The following is a 20,634-nucleotide window of genomic DNA, read 5'->3' as shown; positions in this document are numbered from 1 at the left end:
CTTTCTACAAAAAAAGCCTGAGGCCTAGATAACTTCACTAGTGAATTGTTCCTGACATTTAATGCAGACATAATTTCAATACTATAAAAATTTCCAGAGAATACTTCCCAATACTTTTTAGGAGACCAGTGTAACTTTGATGCCACAGACACATGGGATGAAATGAAACTGTAGACCTATCTTTTTCTCAAAAACAGTGACGTATAAGTCCTGAACAAAAAATTAGCAGACTGTATCTGGTTTTTTTTGTGAGGCAAACACGATAACCACACACTACAGAAACTGGCCTGTATCTAGTGACTTATAAAAATTACATCACAGTCAAGTATGGTTTAGCCTATCCATGCAAAGATGCTTTAAAGTAAAAAAAAAATTTTTCAAAAAAAAAAATCAACCACTGTAATATACCACATTTACAGAATAAAGGAGAAAAATAGTATGAGATGTAGAAAGAAAGTTGATAAACAGATGTTCATAGCAGTGTTTTAAAAATAGTACTAGAGAGGAACTTCCTTAATCTGATAAAGGGTATCTACAAAAGAAATCTGCAAAATACTTCATGATGTAAACACATCATGATTGCTTTTCATAGTGAAATATTTAATGCCTTCTCCTCTCATACAAGAATAGAAAACTGACAACATTGAGGATTGGTGGTCCTAGTCAATGCAATATATTTGTTTTAATATTTATTTTTAAGTAGGCTGCGTGCCCAGAGCGGAGCCCAATGCAGGGCTTGAACTCAAGATCCTGAGATCAAGACCTGAGCTGAGATCAACAGCTGGACACTTAACTGAGCCAGCCAGGTGCCCCTGCAATTAAAAAAAATTTTTTTTGAGTGTGAAGATAACTGGGGCGCCTGGGTGGCTCAGTCAGTTAAGTGTCCAACTGTTGATCTCAGTTCAGGTGTTGATCTCACGGTTCTTGAGTTTGAGCCCCTCATCGGGCTCTCTGCTGTCATCACAGAGCCGCTTCAGATCCTTTGTCCCCGTCTCACTCCGCTCCTCTTCAGCTTGTTCTCTCTCTCAAAATAAATATATAAACTTTAAAAAGTGTAAAGATTAGAAAGAAAGAAATGAAAAACAACATGTTTGTGTAGTTAGAAAAATCCAAAATAATCTAAAAATTAACTGTTAGAATTAATGAGAATCTAGCAAAGTTGCTAGATAGAAGGCCAATATAAAAAAATCAACTGGGACACCTGGGTGGCTCAGTCAGTTAGGCATCCGAGTTTGGCTCAGGTCATGATCTCACAGTTTGTTGAGTTCAAGTCCTGTGTGGGGCTCTGTGCTGACAGCTCAGAGCCTGGAGCCTGCTTCAGATTCTGTGTCTCCCTCTCTCTCTGCCCCTCCCCTGCTCGTGCTCTCTCTCTCAAAAATAAACATTTAAAAAACAACTGTATTTCTCTATATTGCAAAAACAGAAATGGTACTAAAAGTACCATTGACAACAGAATCAAAAACATTAAGTAATAGACATAAATCTGAAGGGAAGTGTGAAAAGTTTATACACAGAAAACTACTAAATATTGCATGAAATTCAATAAATTGAGATCTATTTCATAATCATGGATCAGAAGACCCAATATTTTTCTCAAACATTTCCTAATTGGTCCATAGATTCAATGTAATCTCAAGTAAGGTCCTAGTACATATACTTCTGTGAAAATTAATGAACTGATTATAAAATTTATGTGGAAATGCAAAGAGTAAAGAATAGCCCAAAGAGGAAGAACACTGAAGGGTACACATTGAGTGTCAAGACTTACACCAAGATTAAAATAGTATGGTTTTGTGTAAAGCTAGACAAATAAACCAGTGGAACAGATCAGAGAACCCAGAAACAGACCCACACTTGTATCAGCATCTGATTTAAGAGAAAAGTGCCACTGCAATACAGTAAAAGGTCAAATGGGCTAGGCCAATTGGATATCCATATGGGAAAAAAAATTGACACGACATAGTTCATTCTAGAAGTTAAAATGATTTCCAGATGAGTTGTATACCTAAAAGTAAAGGGAAGAAAGTAGAGCCTCTAGGTTACAGTGGGGGGACATGTGGCATTTGAGGAGGCAGATTTAGCAAATAGAATATAAAAGTATCAACCATAAAAGGTTGCATTACACCAAGCATTTTTTCCTAAACGCATCTTTAAGAAAATGAAAAGAAGAGCTACTGGCTGGGAAAAAGTATTTTCATTACACACATATGAAAAGAACATAGATCCAAGTTTTATAAAGAACTGCTACAAATCAGTAAGAAAACTTAAGGCACATGGGCAAAGAACTTGAGCATGTCACAAAAAGATAACCAAATAGACATATGCACATCACGTATGCTCATCACCATTAGTCATTAGGGAATACAAACTGCAGTGGTATTTCACCACACACCCTCCAGAATAGATGAGACTCACAACATCCAACAAGTGTTGGCAAGGAAGTGGAAAAACTGGCCTCATACATAGCTGGTGGGAAGGTACATGTGTACAGCTTCTTTGGAAAATGGTTGGGCAGTTTCTTCGAAGACTAAACATATGCCTATAATATAACTCAGCTTTTCTTCTCCTGGTTGTATACCCAAGGGAAATGAGCGCATGTGTTCACTCTGAAACGTCACAAGAATGTTTGTGGCATCTCATCGATACTATATGAACTGCAAACACTTAAAATTCCAACAGTTGAAGGGAGAAACAGTTTGTGGCATAATGAAACCACAGAATTCTACACCACAGTAAGAAGTAATGAACTATTGATACATGCAACAGCATGGATGAATCTTAAAACACTGTGAAGTAAAAGAAGCCAAACTCAAAGGAATATATACCATATAATTTCACTTATATGAAGTTTAAGAAAAGGCAAAACTTACCTGTGGCAATAGAAGCCAAAACGGTGACTGTCTTTGGGATATACTGACCCAATGATGCCAATGGTGCCAGTGGGCACCAATGATGCCTGTTGGCATGCTAAAGTATGCCCTATCTTGATTTGGGTGTTGGTTTTCTATTTATGTGAAGTACAAAAACAGGCAAGGCTGATCTGTGCAGACTTAAGTCAGAAAAGTGGTTACTCTGGGGGGATAGTGACTGGAAATGAGCACAGGAGACCCCACAGTGTGCTGGAGACATGACGGCTCAAGTATATACATATATTAAAAAATCAGAGGCATACCCTTGAGACTTGTGCACTTCATGGAAGTTATTTCCCAATAGAAAAAACACAGGATCAAAATCATTAAGAATTTTCACCATGACAAAATGTATTTTCACGGTTTTGCACTTATATTTTCATTCAGCTACTTACATGTAATATTAAGCTAATTTAAGCAAATGCTTTTGGTTAAACATCTTTTTATACCTGTTTTTCAACAACAAAAATACACAAGTCATTTTTTCCTTCCTGCTCTACTCAGGGTAGGCAATCAACAACTCTTTTTTGAGGGGATGGATTCCTCAGGTGCAGGAATACACATTCATTTCTGATGTCAGTGCCCAGCATAGGCCTGCAGTATGAGAAGCATCAGGAAAGTTTGCTGAGTAATGATAGAATGCAGGTTACACGGACACTCCCCTCCTTCTCTCCCACCCTCCATCTCAGTAAGCTTGGCAGACATCACATCCCTCTGCTCCCAGGGGGCATACTCGTGGCAGAAAGCCTGTGTCCAACAAGCAGTGGTTCATGTCAAAAAGAAATCCACATACTTTGTAATCAGGTGGATGTGAGTTAACCTCAACCCTTCTACCAGTTCTGTAACTATACACCAGTGAGTTACCCTCTTGGGTGGACATCTGTAACATGTCCCCAAACTTACAGATCTAGACTCCAGGGAGTGTTGGTCTCCCCACCTGCTGAGTCACTGCCCTAAAGCTGGAACCCAGAGTCATGAAGGAGGCATGCCATCGTGGTGTTGGGAGTGGGGTGCTGGACCATGACCTAGAAGAGGACACTGCAATGCTTTGACCCATCAGAAGATCTTCATGTAGAGGTGCATCTTGTCAGACTCATCAAGTTTGTGAAAGAAAAGGGTTCAACCCTCTAGCAGGGCTGTTAGTCTGAACTGTTTCTGTCATAGCAGAACAGGGAGCCATTTCTAATGCCCTCTGGGAGGGTGCTTTAAGTTGAGGTCCTGCTTTCCTGTTGCTTGTCCCCCATCCACATCAGCCTACTTCCATGACCACTCTTAAGCTCTTGTTTATGTTCCCTCAGTCCTTTACAGAATTTTACCCAGGACATCAAGTCCCCTATCTCTCTTTTCTGTCAGGCATCTTCTTCCTAGGATGTTTCCCAGGAGACCAGCTCGCTATAGTTGTGCGAACGCAGTGAAGGGGCCCAAAGGACTGGTCTCCAACAGCTACAAACCATCTAATATGCAAACAGACATGAAAAAATCTAACAGATCTCCCGAGAGGTACTTGCCCTGGGACCACTGAGAAGGCAGTGAGAAATGGGACCTGAATCCCCTCAGGGGAACCCATGGTAATGAAGGTGATATTCCCTGCAGAGAAGAGGGCTTCAGGGTGAAGCAGAGGTTCCTAGCAGGCTGATCTAGATTGCCTCCCAGCCTTCTGTGGATCAGGGATTTTAAAAATTGTGTTCAACGAATCATGACAGGGGAAAGTGCATGAATCACCAAAAACTTTTTTCCCGCAGGGTTTTCCCCAAGTCTCCATGTCCAGTGTGGGACCTCAAACCCATGACCCCAAGATCAACTCATATGTTCCTCCAACTGAGCTGGTGAGGTGCCCCACCAGAGATTTTCTAAAAAGCAAAAGAAATATGGAGGAAACTACCTTGCCAGATTTTAAATGTGATAAAAATAAATGGTATACATAAGAAACAAAATGATGATGATGAAGATAGCACTTTTTGAATATTGACTAATTATCTCAATCCCACGAAGGGCTCTGTTATTATCTCCATATTACCAAAGATGGAAAGAACGTGCAGGTGACCAATAATTTGGCCGAGTTCATATAGTTGTCAAGTAATTGAACTGAGAGTCCACCCCAGGTAGCCTGTGTCTTGGAGAGAACAGAAAATCTGGAAGGAGCAGTGTTCTTTGGAATGTGTTATGTGCTCATGATTTCATCTACATCAGAAAGCATGGAAGAGAGGCGGTCCTTACTTACAACGGGCACAGGTCAGCCACATTTTGGCACTATCTTTTGTTGGGAGATCAAACCTCTATTAAAAGTGCAGCTTATTGGGGCGCCTGGGTGGCGCAGTCGGTCAAGCGTCCGACTTCAACCAGGTCACGATCTCGCAGTCCGTGAGTTCGAGCCCCGCGTCGGGCTCTGGGCTGACGGCTCGGAGCCTGGAGCCTGTTTCCGATGCTGTGTCTCCCTCTCTCTCTGCCCCTCCCCCGTTCATGCTCTGTCTCTCTCTGTCCCAAAAATAAATAAACGTTGAAAAAAAAAAAAAAGTGCAGCTTATGAAGTGTTTGTCCCGATTTAGAGAGCTTAGAAATAGTTATGTGCTGAAGTTAAGAACAGAAGTTTCCTTGTCTGTTATTGGTGCAGGGCCTCTGGAAGGCGTTTTAATATTCACTGGACCTATTTCCTGATCAGTAACAAGGGAACATAGTCTTAGTTCGGGTGTGGGAGTGGGAGGCTCATATAATAATATCTTCCTTGGGACATACTGAGTGTTCAGCAAATGGCAACCAAAAAAAGTGATGTTTTTTAGTGAATTAGGATCGTGTAATTTGTTGAATTACATTTGAATTTAATTCAATAATGTAGATTTACATTTTAGGTTCCACTGACTTTTTTAAAATTAAAAATAATTTTTTTTAATGTTTATTTATTTTTGAGACAGAGAGAGACAGAGCATGAACAGGGAGGGTCAGAGAGAGGGAGACACAGAATCCGAAGCAGGCTCCAGGCTCTGAGCTGTCAGCACAGAGCCCGACGCGGGGCTTGAACTCACAGACTGTGAGATCATGACCTGAGCCGAAGTCGGAAGCTCAACCGACTGAGCCACCCAGGCGCCCCTCCATTGACTTTTTAATTCATTGGAGAGCAATCAGGAATATTTTCATTGAGCATCTAGTGGGTCCTAGAGAAAAAGACTAAGATTGCACTAACAGCAAGATTTCACTGTAAATGCGAGGGTATGCTGTAGCAAATCCCTAATTCCCCCTGTGTTCACCCATATCAGGGATGCTCCAGCCTCACTATAAAGTTGACTCTTGAACACGTGGGGTTAGGGACACCAGCCACATGCAGTTGAAAATCCATGTATGAGCTTTTGATGAGGGAAACAAAGGCAAGAGAAATGTAGCATAAATTAAATCTCCTTACAGCTTGCAGCCCAATGACAGACACCTGAAATACGCGGAGCGTCACCTTCCTCGAGGAACTCATGGCTGCCTTACTTCCTCAATGTTCTTGTTTTATCAAAGACTAAAAGTAACCTCATCTTAACAGCAGCTCGCCCCTCAAGGTCCCGAAAGCCTTGCTTCCAAATTCCGTACAGTCTTACGCTATCCCTAACCCTCACTTAAAAGTATATAATCAGTCACTCCTCACAACCCCAGTGCAGCTTTCTGTCCATGGGTCCTGTCCTGTGCTTTAATAAAACCACCTTTTTGCACCAAAGACGTCTCAAGAATTCTTTCTTGGCTGTTTGCTCAAGAACCCCATCACTTCAACTTCCCCAAATCTTAACTACTAATAAGCTACTGTTGGCCAGAAGCCTTCCTGATGACATAGCTAATTAACATATATTTTATATGTTATTTGTATTTTATATTGTATTCTTAGAAGTATTATTTAAATTTTTTTTTCAACGTTTTTTTATTTATTTTATTTATTTTTGGGACAGAGAGAGACAGAGCATGAACGGGGGAGGGGCAGAGAGAGAGGGAGACACAGAATCGGAAACAGGCTCCAGGCTCCGAGCCATCAGCCCAGAGCCTGACGCGGGGCTCGAACTCACGGACCGCGAGATCGTGACCTGGCTGAAGTCGGACGCTTAACCGACTGCGCCACACAGGCGCCCCTTAGAAGTATTATTAAGAAAATCATATGGAAGAGAAAATATATTTAAGGTACTGTATTTGCTTTTTTAAAATCCAGGTATAAATGGACTTGTATAGTTATTTATTTGTTTCTTTATTGGAGAGAGAGAGAGAGAGAGAAGAGAGAGAGCACACGTGAGTGGGGAAGGAGGACGGGGGAGAGAGAAAATCTTAAGCAGGCTTTATGCTCACCTTGGAGCCCATGCTGGGCTACATCCCACCACCCCGGAATCATGACCTGGGCCGAAATCAAGAGTTCGCTGCTCAACTGACCTAGCCACTCAGGTGCCTTTAGACCCTGTAATTTACCCCCTTTTGTTCAAAGGTCATCTGTACTTGGTCAGTCAGGACTGCTTCCTACAACCCTGTTGTTTTCTCTTCCCATTCCTTGAAAAGAACCTTAAAAATAGAAATATAGACTCTTCTTTTTATAAAAAATAAAAAACGTGGTAAGTAAAAAGAAGGAAATTAAAACGCCTAATAAAAATAATGAAGTAGAATAATAATTCTATGCCTACGTTCAAGCAGAGTTTAACAACGTGGCCTCTATCATTCTATGCTTGTACCTTTCAAATCGGCTCATCTCACTCAAACTGTCTTGTAACACCCCTTTTTTATTGTACAATGTATCATGACAGGGTCAGGCCGATATACATTCTTCTGCAGCAGAATTACTAATAACCTTCCAGGAGCCCGTTCTCTTTCTGAAGTGTGATTTGTTTAGCAAATCTTTCACCAGACACTTGGGTTGTTTCCAGATTTTCACTCGATCAAACGCTGAAATATGTTTATGTTCCCGCCAAAGTCTTTTGCATAAGCTTTTAAGCTTTGGCGTCAGAGAATCTTAGATGACCCGCCCGGGGCCATCCTAGGTCGGAAGATCTCTGGGCTGAGGTCAGCCGGAGATCCGGGGTCGGAGGCGCAAGGGGCTGTCCGCCGGTGGCCGCTCTAGGAGCCCGGCTACAGGAGTCCCCCACTGCGCCGCAGACCCCGCACCCTCCACAGGGACCCCTGTCTCGACCTCATCTCCCGGGGGGGGGGGGGGGGGGGGGTCTGGATTTGAAAGGCGCCCTCCTCCAGCAGGGGTCAGGGTGGGGATGCGGGAGGGGAATGTCTGCCCCAAGAACTGCGCCCTCAGCTGGGCTTTGGCTCCGCCACGGGGTGCCTGGTGTGGGGGTCAGTCAAAGGTCACAGCTTTCTCCTGCTCCCGCCGCAGGGGCACGAGGGTCCTGGCGCCTTTCCCTACACCGCAGAGCAGGGCTCTCTCTACAGCCCACGACCCCCAAGACCCTGGTCCCGCTCCTTCCTGCGTCTGAGGACGCGCAGAGCCAGGCTTCACTGCCCCTGTGATCGCCCAGAAAGTCCAGGTTCTTCCAGAACGCCCAAGGCCCCCAGAACTTGTCGGCGCCCCCCTCCCCCAACCGAGAACCCGCACGAACTCAGGGGAGACCTCCTTCACGCAGGGGCGCAGGCCCAGAGGCCCGGGGTCGTCGGGCGGAGCCCTCGCGCGGATTGGCCGCGGCCTCGATACTTTGTCGCAGCCGCGCCTTCCGCGGACCTGTGGGCAGAGCACGTGCGCTGGAGCGGAAGTGGGGCGCGGGCGGCCGGGCGCGGTGAGTCCCGGCGGAGGGGCGGGCGGGCGGCCTGCCTGAGTGGGGGGTGGGCGCTGCGCCGGCCCTGCGGCGCCGAGAGTGGGGGCGCTGGGCAGCAATCGCGGCCTTTGCGGGGGAGCAGCACGCCCCGAAAGGTACGGGGTGGGGGTGCGGCCTCAGCCAGGCTTCGGGGAGGGTGCCCAGGTCTGGGCACCTGGCAGAGCCACAGCCCCCCGGGTCCCCTCCATCCCTGCCCGGGGCCGGGTCCCCTCAGTGTCCCCTGGAGGTACCCCCCAGGAAGACACTTTGTTCTTGAAGCCCGAGGTCCCGCCTGCAGGAGCCTGGCCCTTAGCCCCCTGTCCTCTCTTCCTAGAGCCAGTGCGGGGGCGGGGGGGGGGGGGGGAGGGCGGGGGTTTGCGCCGGAAGAACCTGGGGTCTTGAGAGGAGCCCTCCCCTTACCGTCCCTGCCGAAGCCCCAGAGCCTCGGCTCCCTGGGGGGACGTGGGATCTGAGGCCTACTGCCCTTCGCGATGGGGAGAAACACTGGGCTCCAAGGTAGGATCTGGTGAAGCCCGAAGCCGTGGCGTAGAGCTCTTCCCCCTAGTGGGCGGCCCCAGGCGCCAGGAGGACCCAAGAGGCGGTGCTGGGCCGAAAGAACTAGAAACTGCTGCTAGACCCTCCTTCAGGGAGCGCGCACACAGGCCTGTTGGCTGCAGTTCTGGGCACGCATGTCGTCACCACATTTGTGGAAAGCGGTTTGGTAGCATCTACAGAAAACACAGCTGCCACATAGCACTCCCCTTTAACCTTGCTTACGTGAGTCTGTTCAGTAGAAGAGTAATCCTGAGCCCAAGGTATTAGGGTTGTCATGCTGCCTAAGTGTCCAGGAGTGGAGGGATGTGGAAAGAAGCCTGGCCCCTACCGTCGTGGGCCACTTGACAGGACCGTTCATATGGACCAGGAGATTAATCACGAGCAATCTGTCTCTGTTGGTAAAACTGCTGTATGTATATGGAGATTTTTATAAAAAAGAAAATTCACAAAGCCTTCCGATCCAACTTGCCATAGCTTACCTGTGTGTGTGTGGGGGGGGGCGACGGGGGGAGGTTGCGGAGTAGATGGACTGGGCACAGGGAGGCCTTGCAGATGTTCGCTTCTTTGTGTATATGTTTAACGTGTGGGATTAGGACAATCTTTAAAACTTTGTGTTTTTCAAATATGTTGGCTTTTTTTTTGTTGTTTTCAAAATCAAAATAAAAAGCAGATGGTGCTAGTCCTGCCTCTGGAAGGTCCCATGGCTCCTCTTTGTAGAGTGCAAGCAGTGTCTGCCCAGCCCCTGGCCCGGGGTACCTCCTTACTGCTTCAAGAGGCCTTGGCATCCATTGCACAGATACGGGGGAACTCTAATGACCCTAACACACATGGTCCGTGCCCTGATTGAGGTCAGAAACGGAGGGAGGAAAAAAACCCCACCATTACCTTGTGTGTATAAGAAAGCGGGGGAGGGGCACCTCGGGGGCTCAGTCGGTTGAGTGTCTGACTTCAGGTCATGATCCCAGGATTGTGGGATCCAGCCCTGTGTCGGGCTCTGTGCTGTGTGGAGCCTGCTTGGGATTCTCTCTCTCTGCCCCTTTCCCGTGCTCATACATGTGGTCTCTCTCCCTCCCTCTCTAAAATAAAATTCAAAAGAAAATGAAGAATGTGGGGGACACAGAGAGGAGGAGATAGGAGAAGACCAGGGTGGGGCCTGTGGACGGGACACAGACAAAAGGTTCACGGGCATGAGATACGCCATCGCAGTGACAGTACCTAGTGCACAGCAAAGGACTAAAGAAAGGAAACTAGCCGGCATCTGACACCCCTCTGCCTTCCCCTGGGGAGCTCTCACAACCATGTTAAAAATGCCTGTGGCCAGAGGGGCCTCGCAGAGTTGAGGATTGAGGTGCGGCCGGCATGTGGCCATCATGATGACTGTTGTGTTGTTCGCAGAGGGGCCGACCCAACGTGGGATGCAGAGCTTCCTGAAGCTGCTGAGGGAGAGTGGGGGCGCTGGGCCACCCCTGGCAGAGCTGGTGACTCTTGCAGGCAGGCTGTGCCGAGACCTCCAGGATGACCCCGCCCAGGCGCAGCCCTTGGTCACAGCCGTGTTGGACAGTCAGCTCCGCCTGCACCTCTTGGACAATGCGGACGTGGCCTTCGTGTGTGCCCGGGTGCTGGCCCAGCAAGAGCAGCACCAGGCTGCCTGCCGGGTGCTGGAGGTAGGATGGATCGGTGAGGGGGGCGCAGACAGGTTCAGTGGCCACCACCGTCCCGAACACAACGGAGATGTGGGGAGACTTCTTTATAAACGGAGCCAGGAGGGTCCACTCTGCCTCACAGATTCTAGCTACCTTGTGATCTGAGGCAACACTGTCCCTTTATGAGGTCCATTCTGAGTGGTGGCCCTGGCTCGGGGAGCGGGGCTCCCAGGTGGTGAGACGGTCAAACAGAGCCAGGCTTTCGATCCTTGAGCCACAGGTGTGCAGTCGAGAACGCAAACCGAAAGTATCGTTGTCACTCCTCTGGTGATACTTGGATGCTGACTCATTTGGCACTGATGTGACCTGACCTGCACCGAGGTGAAGCCATTTATGGTCTGTAGCCACTTAATGTGACCGTGGTGCATTCTGCTGCCTAAATACCGGTATGTTTGATTCTAACGTGCTGCCTGCCCCAGATGACACTGGGGTGGTGCATGTTACGGAGCGTATGCCTGTGTTACTCCCTAAAATCTGAGACATTCTGAATTCCAAAGTACATCTGGCTCGAAGGGCTTCGTGTAAGGGATTTGGAGGCATCCATTTCCCTCTTTCACCCCCAGATACAGTTCATGCCTGGTTCATGCTGAGTTTACCTTGGAAATCCTCACTTCTTTCCAGTTCTTTCCGTTTCCACTCCTTCTGCCACAGGCTGTGTGGGGTCCTCCTGGTTGCTCCCCTAATGTCCCCTCCTGTCCCCTTGATTTGCTCCTGTAGCAGCCACAGGGAGTTTGAAAACTGCAGATGGGCCGTGGTCTGCATGAGTCTGCAGGCGGCTCAGGAGCCTGCCATGTGAGATTGCCTGCTTTTTAGTCTCTCTTTTGGACTCTCCCCCTGCTTCCTTCATGTAGCCATGCTGCTTCCTGCTGTCCCTACAACTCCTGAGATCTTTCTGTGTCTCAGGACCTTTGCATGTGTTCTCTCCTGTGCCAGAGGCCGGAGCCTGGCTCTTTGTGTGCCTGGTGTCTTTCTTCTTCTCTGGTTTCTGCTGTAGATGTCACCCTGTCTAAGCAGTGCCCACTTTATTCTCCAGTGGAGAATCTTGTTCACCCTATAGCTCCTTCCTCAGTTCCTAATTAGAAAAATTATTTGTTGGTATTCATTTTGTCTGCCTTCCCTTGCTGCACTGCAGGCCCCATAAGAGAGGGGCTGCCTTGGTTCTGCCTGTTAAAGGATCCACGGCACGGAACATGGGGCTAAGTTTTTCCAAATCTGTCAAAATGGATCCGGTAAACAAACAAGGGAAAACATAGAGTTGTAATAATGTCTGTTAAGGCATTTCAATGATGAAATGTGTGAGTGACACCAGTAGTGAAAAACTCCCAATAGAGGGATTATAAACACAGTCTGGATGGTCCAGAAATGTCTCTGAGAAGGTGACGTATAGCTGAGACCTGAGAGAGAGGATGGGGACACCACACCAAGAAAGGATGTTTCCTGCCCAGGGCCACATCCTGCAGGTAGCAAGTTTCCCATATACGTTCCCGGACGGCTGTGCCCTCGGCCAGTGAAAGTCACAGCCCAGAAAAACGGGCTTTTCTGATGCTGTGGAGAGAAAGCTAAATGATTGTCAGCACCTCCCTTGCCAAGATGGTCCTGAGGACATTGGAGTTCAATGCAAGAACCCCACACACTGACTACAGCAGCTGGGTTCTGGGGGAGGCCAGCCGCAGGTATCCTTGGCCATCTCCAGAGTCTGGTTATGTGATCAAGTCCCACTGGGTTAGTGAGCTGTCACGGGGCACGGACCAGGACTTCACCCTGCTTGACTCAGAATGTACTCGCTGGGCACCGGAGGGGCCAGCTCTGCTGGGTGGGAGAGAAAGGTCTTTCGTGCAAGATGTGGGTCAAGCCTTGGAATCCCCATGTGGTTCTAACTGTGGCTCTGCCTCTTGCGTGTTGTGTGGCCCCAGGCCAGTCATTTGTGTTCTCCTTGCTTCCTGCTCTTCATCTGTAAGCAGTGACTGAGAGCTGTGTTCACCTCATGTGTTGGGTGGGAGGGTTGAAGGGCTGAAGTGACCTGAATGGCTGGCTGGGCCACCAGGGACAGAGCCTGCTGGTGACTGGAGTGCTGGGTTCATGCCCTCGTTGCTTGGCACATCAACAGGCAGCTCTTCTCAGGGGTCAGGTCGGGTCGGATGGCAGTGCTCCAGGCAGGGCGAGGGCAGCCAGGTCTCAGCAGGCTTTTCTCGGCAGGGTTGCCGTGTGCCCGGAGGCAGCCAGGAGCTGGTCCAGCTCTGGAACGACATTCACTACCATCTGGTCATGAAGCGGCTGGGCGTGGCTGTGCTGACCCCAGTGCAGAAGTTCCGCTGCAGAAAGAGGTATACTGCTGGTCTGTCTTTGTGCTTATTCCCTATGACTCCCGAGGGCTGTGCCTTCTAAAACCACAGGGGGGCCGAGGTGAAATAGAGGCGGGGAGATAAATGCAGAAGTCAGAAGAAGCGGTAGTAATCAAAAGATCATAGGCTCTACGTCAGCCATTGTGCCCCACACTGAGCCACACTCTCCACCTACCTGCGCAGCTGGGGGAGGGGTGCATTCCCATTTATGCTTGCAGGGTAAGGAGAGGGAGCCTTTTCCAGGACCCAGGCAGAGAGTTCTAGTTGCGGCAGGAGACGCTGCCTTCTGGTGAGGGCTCTGCAGAGAAGGGGGCAGCAGGTGGGCACCCTGACCTTACTCGCTTCCTCTCCTCTTCTTCTCCCTTGGGAAATTTCCAGCACCTGTGTCTTAGGTCATCTGATTCTCGCAGACAGGCTCTGCAGGTGCCGTGGCCTGGATCTCAGTGCCATCCCTTAGGGCTGCAGGACATTTTAAGGAGAATAAAGAGGAGAGTGATGCAAGCATTAGAGGAGATACGTGTGGTGCTTACAAGATTGCCTGGCACGTGAGAGATGCTGGGCCCATCCTCAGCACCAAGTAAACATTACAAGTGCTAATTATTATTATTACTGTCATCACCATTCACAGATGAGGAAACTGAGGCACAGAAAGGTCAGCAACTTGCCCAGGGTTACACATGAGAGAGATGCAAAGCTAGGCTTCCAGGAGAGACACTGAGGCTGCACAGCCTTTGTTCTTCATCTTGCGTGTTCCTCTCTGACCAGGAGGAGCTGCAGATCTCGCTCTGAGCTCCTGCCAGCCAAGTGACAGGGGGTTCCTGTCCCACAGGGCCTGGTTACTGGCCTGAAGAAGAGATGGATTCCTTCTGGATCAGAGAGAATTATTTTCCCAGTGCCCACAAAAGAGTGAGATATGCCCTCAAAACCCAGCAGTTAATCAGCCTTGGGGTGTTCAGGAAAGCAGTCATGTCCCTCCATATAGGTGCTAATGGCCTGCCAGAGTCCAGTGCAATGAAGTAAATGATTTGGGGATCAGTATGCAGTATTTGGAAGGGGCCCCTGATTGCTGGGTGCTATTGGAGGTGCTGGGGGTAATGCTTGGGCCCTCCTCTCCTGGGCTGACATTGGGTATGGACAATGGGTGGTAGATGAGGAAACACTGTGGAGTCCATAATCAGAGTGGGGAGTACTAGACAGAGAATGTGCTTAGTAGAGGACTATCCTGCCTTTGTTCTTTGCTGTGGGTTGGAGGTTGCAGGCAGGCTCACCTAAGCCTTGGCTTGGAGGCCTGAGCTCTGGGACAGCAATCCCTAGATGTGTAAGGAGGGGATGATATTGGGGTTACAGCCATCATGGTTGGTACGCTGCCTAAGTGTGGCAGGGTCTCCTAAAGGTGGTTAGTACAGGAGCAGGGGCAAGAGGTTCTTGGGAATCTTTGGGAGTGATTGTAGAAAGGGTTGTGTCAGGGCAGATTTCGGAGGATTTGCTGACGAGTGAGATGTGTTGGAGGAGGTAAAGAGAATAAAGCTGGACTCCAGGGCTCTTGGTCTGATTGACTGGAACATGATGGTTTCTCACTGAGATGCACAGAACTGGGGGAAGATCCGAGAGCAAAGGATCGAGCTCCATTTGGGATGTGGTATGTGTGGGATGCATTTTTGACATCCATGGTGATTTGTTCATTTGGTGTTTGGGTACGTTGGGTGTTCCCCACAGGTAGTATTTGTTTATATATCACTTTTTCCTTTTGGAAAAACTCGTGTATATACACCGTAAAGAGTAGCATAGCCCACCTCAATATCTTCATCATCCACTTTCAGTAGTTACCAGCCATTGGTCAGCTGTGGCATCTCAGTGAGCGGTAGTGGAAACCCTGGTGACACCCCTCTGAGGTTGTGCCGTGAAATGTGGGCCCCTCCCTTCTTCAGGGGATGGACGCTTGGGACTCTGCAGCTTAGAGAGGAGAGTAGCCAGTGAGATGAGAGGATGTCTGGGGGTGCAGTGTTTGAGAGCACAGGAGGTGCATCCAGGAGAAGGGGTGTCTGTAACCACCACTTCACTGTCTTTATCCAGAAACCCACCACCCCTCTCCCTCTGCCCTGATGGCCTGAAGAGCCGAAACTTTCCCAGAGAGGTTCGACGGAAGCTGCACGACTTTGCCTCGAGCGTGAGCACCAACCCCAGCAAGGCCGAGCGGGTAAGAACCCAGGAGATCGAGGCTCGACAGCCCCCCGTTTAGCCTACCCCCCCCCCCGACCTTAGGTGACGCCACCACCCTTAGATGACTCACACCTTTACCCTCTCCTCCGGACCTCCCCAGTGGCCCGTCTGCCAGGATGCTGGGGGCTTCCGCCTCTCTCAGAACTTTCCTGGAGACGGGAGCTCATTGGCTGGCAGCTCGTGACCATCCAACCTGCACTCGTGGAGGGTCTAGTTTTCAAACGTGGGGTCATCATATCCCCACTGCTGTCGTGGAGTTTCCAGCCTGAGGGAGGCAGGTATTTGCGGAGCTCAGGGCCAGCAGGGCGCCATCCTCAACGTAGCCCCGGGAAACTGGAGGGACGGAGTGGAGTGGGGTGAGGTTGCTAGGGGTAAAGAGGCTAGATACGACCAGTGGGAGTTTCCCGGTGCTCCAAAATCCCGGCCTGTTTTCTCCGCCCACTTCTCTGCTCTGTCCAATCGGCAGGGCGCTCCCGTGTTAGCTCCACCTACTTTCTCCCCTCCCCTTCTAGAGCTTGTCCAATCAAAAGGGCACTCCTGGTGCTTGCTCCACCCACCATGTTACCTGTCCAATCAGTAGTGCTCTCCCAGTGATCACCGCGCCGGCCGCGTAGACTGGGTTCTCCCGAGCGCCGAGCGGTGGCTGCAAGAAGAGTTGCTCTGCGGGGTCCTGGGTGACAGGCGTTGGTCACGGGCCGTCGCTGCCCCCTGCTTCGGAAGGCTCCGGCCCGGCAGGCCTTGTCCAAGCCCTCCGCGTTTCTGGGTTATCGTTGGCGGGGCCGCCGTTGCGGCGCCAGCGGTGAACGAGGCCGGGCTGCCGGACGTGCTGGCGGCGCAGATGGCCTGGCTCGGGCCTCCTGCTCTGAGGCGGCTCAGCTTCTGTGCTGCCGCTCTCCGAGAGTGAGGCCGGGCTCCGGCTCGCCGCCTCGGTGAAAGCGTTGTCGGGTCGCCCTTGTGCACGCCGCTGCTCCGGGGACGGTGGAGGGCCTAGAGGTTGTGCTGTTTTGGGGCAGGAGAACCTGGCCTTGGAGACGAGCCTGACCGTAGAGCAAGTGTACAACTGGTTTGCCAATTACCGGCGGCGCCAGAGGGCCCTTCTCCAGCGCCTGGAGCCAGCGCCGGAGGACACAGTAGAGGACCCCAGTGTGAGGGAGAGGGGTCCGGACCGCCCCCAGCCCTCAGACCACCCCCACCTTGGCTCTGGGTGTGTGGACAGGCCTCAGTGGCCAGGTGAGTGGTTCCAGGGCTCCCCCCTTCCTCGTGGTTGGGGGCACCCTTTGTTTAGGGCTAAGCCTAGTTAGGTTCACTGTGGTTATAGGGACAGCACCTTCACTCCCAGTCTGCACTTTGAGGACGTCACCTTGTGGTTAGTGAGATCCCTGAGGGTGAGGGTCAGGATGCCCCTAAGTGGGGCCTGCCACAGGTGTTTTGCATTTAGAGATTATGGTGCGTCCAGGGCCAGGAGTCGAGAAGACTTGGGAAGTGAGCCAGCCACCATGATGTAGGGGTTCATGGGTTTGTAATTATGGATCGGTTTCAGACAAAAGACATTTAAGGGACAAAGGATATTGTATTGAGTCAGTGGTTGACCCCTCTTTTTCAGCCAGTAGGGCTGCTCTTAACCTGCTGGGAAGGAGGCTGGGACTGGGAGCATCAGCAAGTCTCCTTCGTGTCTGATTGGCTTTCAGCAGGACAGGAGGAAAATGGGCCTGCACAATCCAGAGAGACCGCCCAAGGGCCGTGGGAGTCGCTGGCCCTGGCCCCGGACTTTTCTGGAGATGAGACTATGCCAAAGCCATTGCCTCCCAGGTACTGCCATCCCATGGGACCATGGGACCGTCACCCTATCGAGTTTCCCCATCCTGGGTGGGTGACCAGGCCTGGAGCAGGCATGTGAATCCTGGGGCCAGCAGTGGGACCAGGTCAGTGACTGCAGATTCTGCCATTCTGGTATGGGAGAGCCACTGGTAAGGAAGCCATGCATGTCAGGGACCCCACACTTGCGCCCTGGAGCCGGGCTCCAGCCTGACTTCATGTGTGTATTGGAGAATGAGGAAAACGGATTTGGAAAGAAAAACATGCAGACTTATTCCTAAAGGTGAACCCTAGCTCTTGTTTCATTTTATTTCTAGTATTTTTGTACTGTTTGCATTTCACTGAGTCAGTAACAGCTAACATTTCTTGAGTTCCTCCTGCGTACTAGGCACTGTCCAAGCACTCTCCCTCACCTGGGACGAGGCGTGAACCTGATGTAAGCATGAGGAAAGTGCCAGCCATCAGCAGGACTAGGTCTGAGTGAGGGGCCAGGTCCTATCATGTGTAACCATCAAAATATGGACACTTTCCATTTCCCACGTGACATCAGCATCTCTCATGACACTGTCTGTGCCTGGCCCTTCACATGCAGGCTGGCACTGCCCAGGTGTGTGAACTTAGGCAGGTTCCTGTGACCTCTCAGTGCCGTGCTTTTCTCATCTGCGAAATGGAGAGGGCATGCCTTGCAGGTTATTGCAGAGATTATGGGGTGGGTTGCGGGGAGTGGTAACATAAACCCAGGAGTACCATCTTAGACATAGTGAGTGTTTGTGCCGCATGGAGTCTGATTGTTATTGACTGCTGCCCGGTAATTCCTGTAAGGTCAACCATCATTATCCACTCAACTGTTAGGTTCTTCCTAATCATATCTTGCTTTCATCGTTGTGGAATAGTGCTTTATTGAAGTTCCTTTTGAAGAAACTGCTAATGTATCTTAAGTTTCCAGTAATGTTTGTTTGTTTGTTTGTTTTTTAGAGAGAGCATGGGCAGGGAGAGGGATGGGGGAAGGAGGAGAATGAGTCAGTGAGTGACAGAGAGAGAGAGAGAGAGGGAGGCGGGGAGAGAGATCGAGTGTGGGGGAGGGGCAGAGAGAGAGGGAGACAGAGGATCCCAAGCAGGAAGCAGGCTCCTCGCTGACAGTTTAGATGCAGGGTTCGATGAACCACGAAATCGTGACCTGAGCTGAAGTCAGATGTTTAACTGACTGAGCCACCCAGGTGTCAAGAGACATTGAGAATCCCAAGCAGGCTCCATGCTCAGCACGGAGCCCAACGCCGGACTGGATCCCATGACCCTGGGATCCTGACCTGAGCTGAAATATAGGGTCGGACAACCAAAGGACTGATCCACCCAGGTGCTGCAGTCATAGTATTTTTTAAGTGTTCTAGAACCCTAGCAGCTACATGTAGAACAGTGAAGGCAGTGTAATTAGGGACGTGGTGGGCCTCACAGCCATCAGTGGCTGGGTCGAGTTGGGAACCTGGATTCCCAAACTGGGCTGGAGTCTCCTCCTGGGAGTCTCTGCCCTCCAAGGGATGGTGTTTGCTGTCTTCCCCAGGTCTCTGCAGGGTGGTGAGATGTACCAGGAGGGGCCTGGCCACGATCCTGTCACTCTCCCTGCCATCTGCCCAGGCCCTGGCGTCTGTCCTCTGGCTGCTGGCAGTGACATGCTAGACCCTTCTCTGGCTGCCCCTGAGTCATGGCTGATGTCTCTCGCACTGGCGTCCTCCAGGGAAGTTTCCTTCCAGACCGGGCATCTGGTTCACGGGCCTGGGTTGGACTTCATGATGCGCCCTGCAGATGCAGCTGTGGCTGTGTCCGTTACTGCTCTGGGTGAGCCCAGCTCCACAGGTGGGTCCATTCCAGGCCACACTCTTCTGCACAAGATGCCACAAGTACTTGGGTCTCATTTGAGGGGTTGTGGGAAGGGCCAATACTCTCCTACTTTTCTAGTTTGCAAAATAAAATGTGCATATGACTAATAGTAAGACAGTGAGGAAAGAGTTAAAACTAATTAGACATCTGCCACCCTGCATTCCCCATTCTAGTCCACCTAACTTACCTGTCAACGCTTGCTGCAACAGCAGATGGTCGAGCTTATTGGACCTCCTACAGCATCTCATGATTGAAATATCACTTCTTTAGTTTCTTCTTAGTTGTTATCTAAAGAGTACGTATTTATATATTGTTTAGTCTACCAAATACAAAAGCATCTTGTGACATCTCACCTTGTAAGGAAGATATTGGCACCATCAATTTGCCTGTCACCTAAATTTCTTAGTCTTCTATGGGTACATCCATATTTCCTGGAGTTTGTAATTCCCTTTCTTTTTTCTTACATTACCTGTTTTTATCACATTCTTAACTTCTTCCAGCTTTCCGAGTGTCTCCTCTGAAGACTTATGGCTGGAGCCCTCCTTCCTGTTTCCATCCCAGTGACGTTTCCCTAGACCTGGTGTGGGGTCACCATCCCGAGTGCTCCTCTCATTGTCTCCTTGGGTTTGCATCGGTGTTTCCTGAATTGCAGGTCTTGTTCTTTCTTCCTTGACTTCTTTGTTATGTTTGAGAACATCTTCAATTAATTGGGCAAGAAAGGGTACTTGCAAGATAAATTTTCTGAGTCCTTACATGTTGTGAAATTGTCTTTAATCTGCCTTCACATTTGATTAACAGTTTGTCAGGGAAGGAGTTTTGAGTTTAAATATCCTCCTCCCTTAGATATTTACAGATATATTTATATCATTGTTTTTAGCATCTGATGTTGGTGATTTCATTTTATTTTCTTCTTTGCAACGTATTGTTCCTTTCTTGGAGTTTTGTTTTTTAAGTCTGGGTGTTCTGAAATTTCACAATGATGGTCTTAGGTGTGAGTCTTTTTAATTCACTTATCTGTTAAGCCTTTCAATTTAGAGAAGGTAATGTCTTCTTTAAGGTTTGGCTATTTTTTGGACAATGTTCTTTGATAATTTATCCCCTCCACATTCTCAGTTCTCTTTAGAGCACAAATCTTATTCTGATGTTGGAAATCCTGGACCAGTCTCCCAAATGTTTACCTTTTTTCTTGCATTTCTTTTCTTTTTCATCGTATGTGCTTTGGAGGTGTTAAACTCTGTCTTTCAGTATTCCATTTTGACAGGTAGGCGTTAAGAGAATTCCAGGCTCTTTTTTTATTTGAATTTTCCCTTCTTCGTGCATTCTATTACTTTTTATAGATGCAGTGTCTTTGATTTTTCTGAGTATTCTCAATAGAAGTTTCAAAAATATGTTTTGTTGTCTGAAGGCAGGAATATTGGGGCTGTGGATTCTGGCCCTTCCTTGGATAGGGAAGGAGGAAGGGTCAGAAAGA

General features: G+C 49.3%; 1 protein-coding gene across 4 annotated transcripts in view; it reads left to right on the top strand.

Annotated features, from left to right (window-relative positions):
- Positions 1-20,634, top strand: part of ANHX (anomalous homeobox) — a 33,805-nt gene that overhangs the window by 8,925 nt on the left and 4,246 nt on the right. For 2 of the 4 annotated variants that reach the window (XM_086681347.1, XM_086681350.1), the window contains exons 3-8: positions 10,604-10,872; positions 13,108-13,235; positions 15,327-15,450; positions 16,487-16,703; positions 17,162-17,282; positions 18,847-19,139. In XM_086681347.1, coding sequence (XP_086537473.1) covers positions 10,624-10,872; positions 13,108-13,235; positions 15,327-15,450; positions 16,487-16,703; positions 17,162-17,282; positions 18,847-19,139 — 1,132 coding nt within the window. In that variant the 5' untranslated portion in view covers positions 10,604-10,623. Of the gene's footprint in view, positions 1-10,603; positions 10,873-13,107; positions 13,236-15,326; positions 15,451-16,486; positions 16,704-17,161; positions 17,283-18,846; positions 19,140-19,663; positions 19,816-20,634 lie in introns of all 4 variants that reach the window. The other 2 variants (XM_086681349.1, XM_086681348.1) reach the window with 2 other exon arrangements.

Source organism: Puma concolor, chromosome D3 (genome assembly GCF_028749965.1).
Source record: "Puma concolor isolate L17-30 chromosome D3, mPumCon1.1.hap2, whole genome shotgun sequence".
NCBI lineage: Eukaryota > Metazoa > Chordata > Mammalia > Carnivora > Felidae > Puma > Puma concolor.
This window is presented reverse-complemented; position numbering and strand designations above follow the sequence as displayed.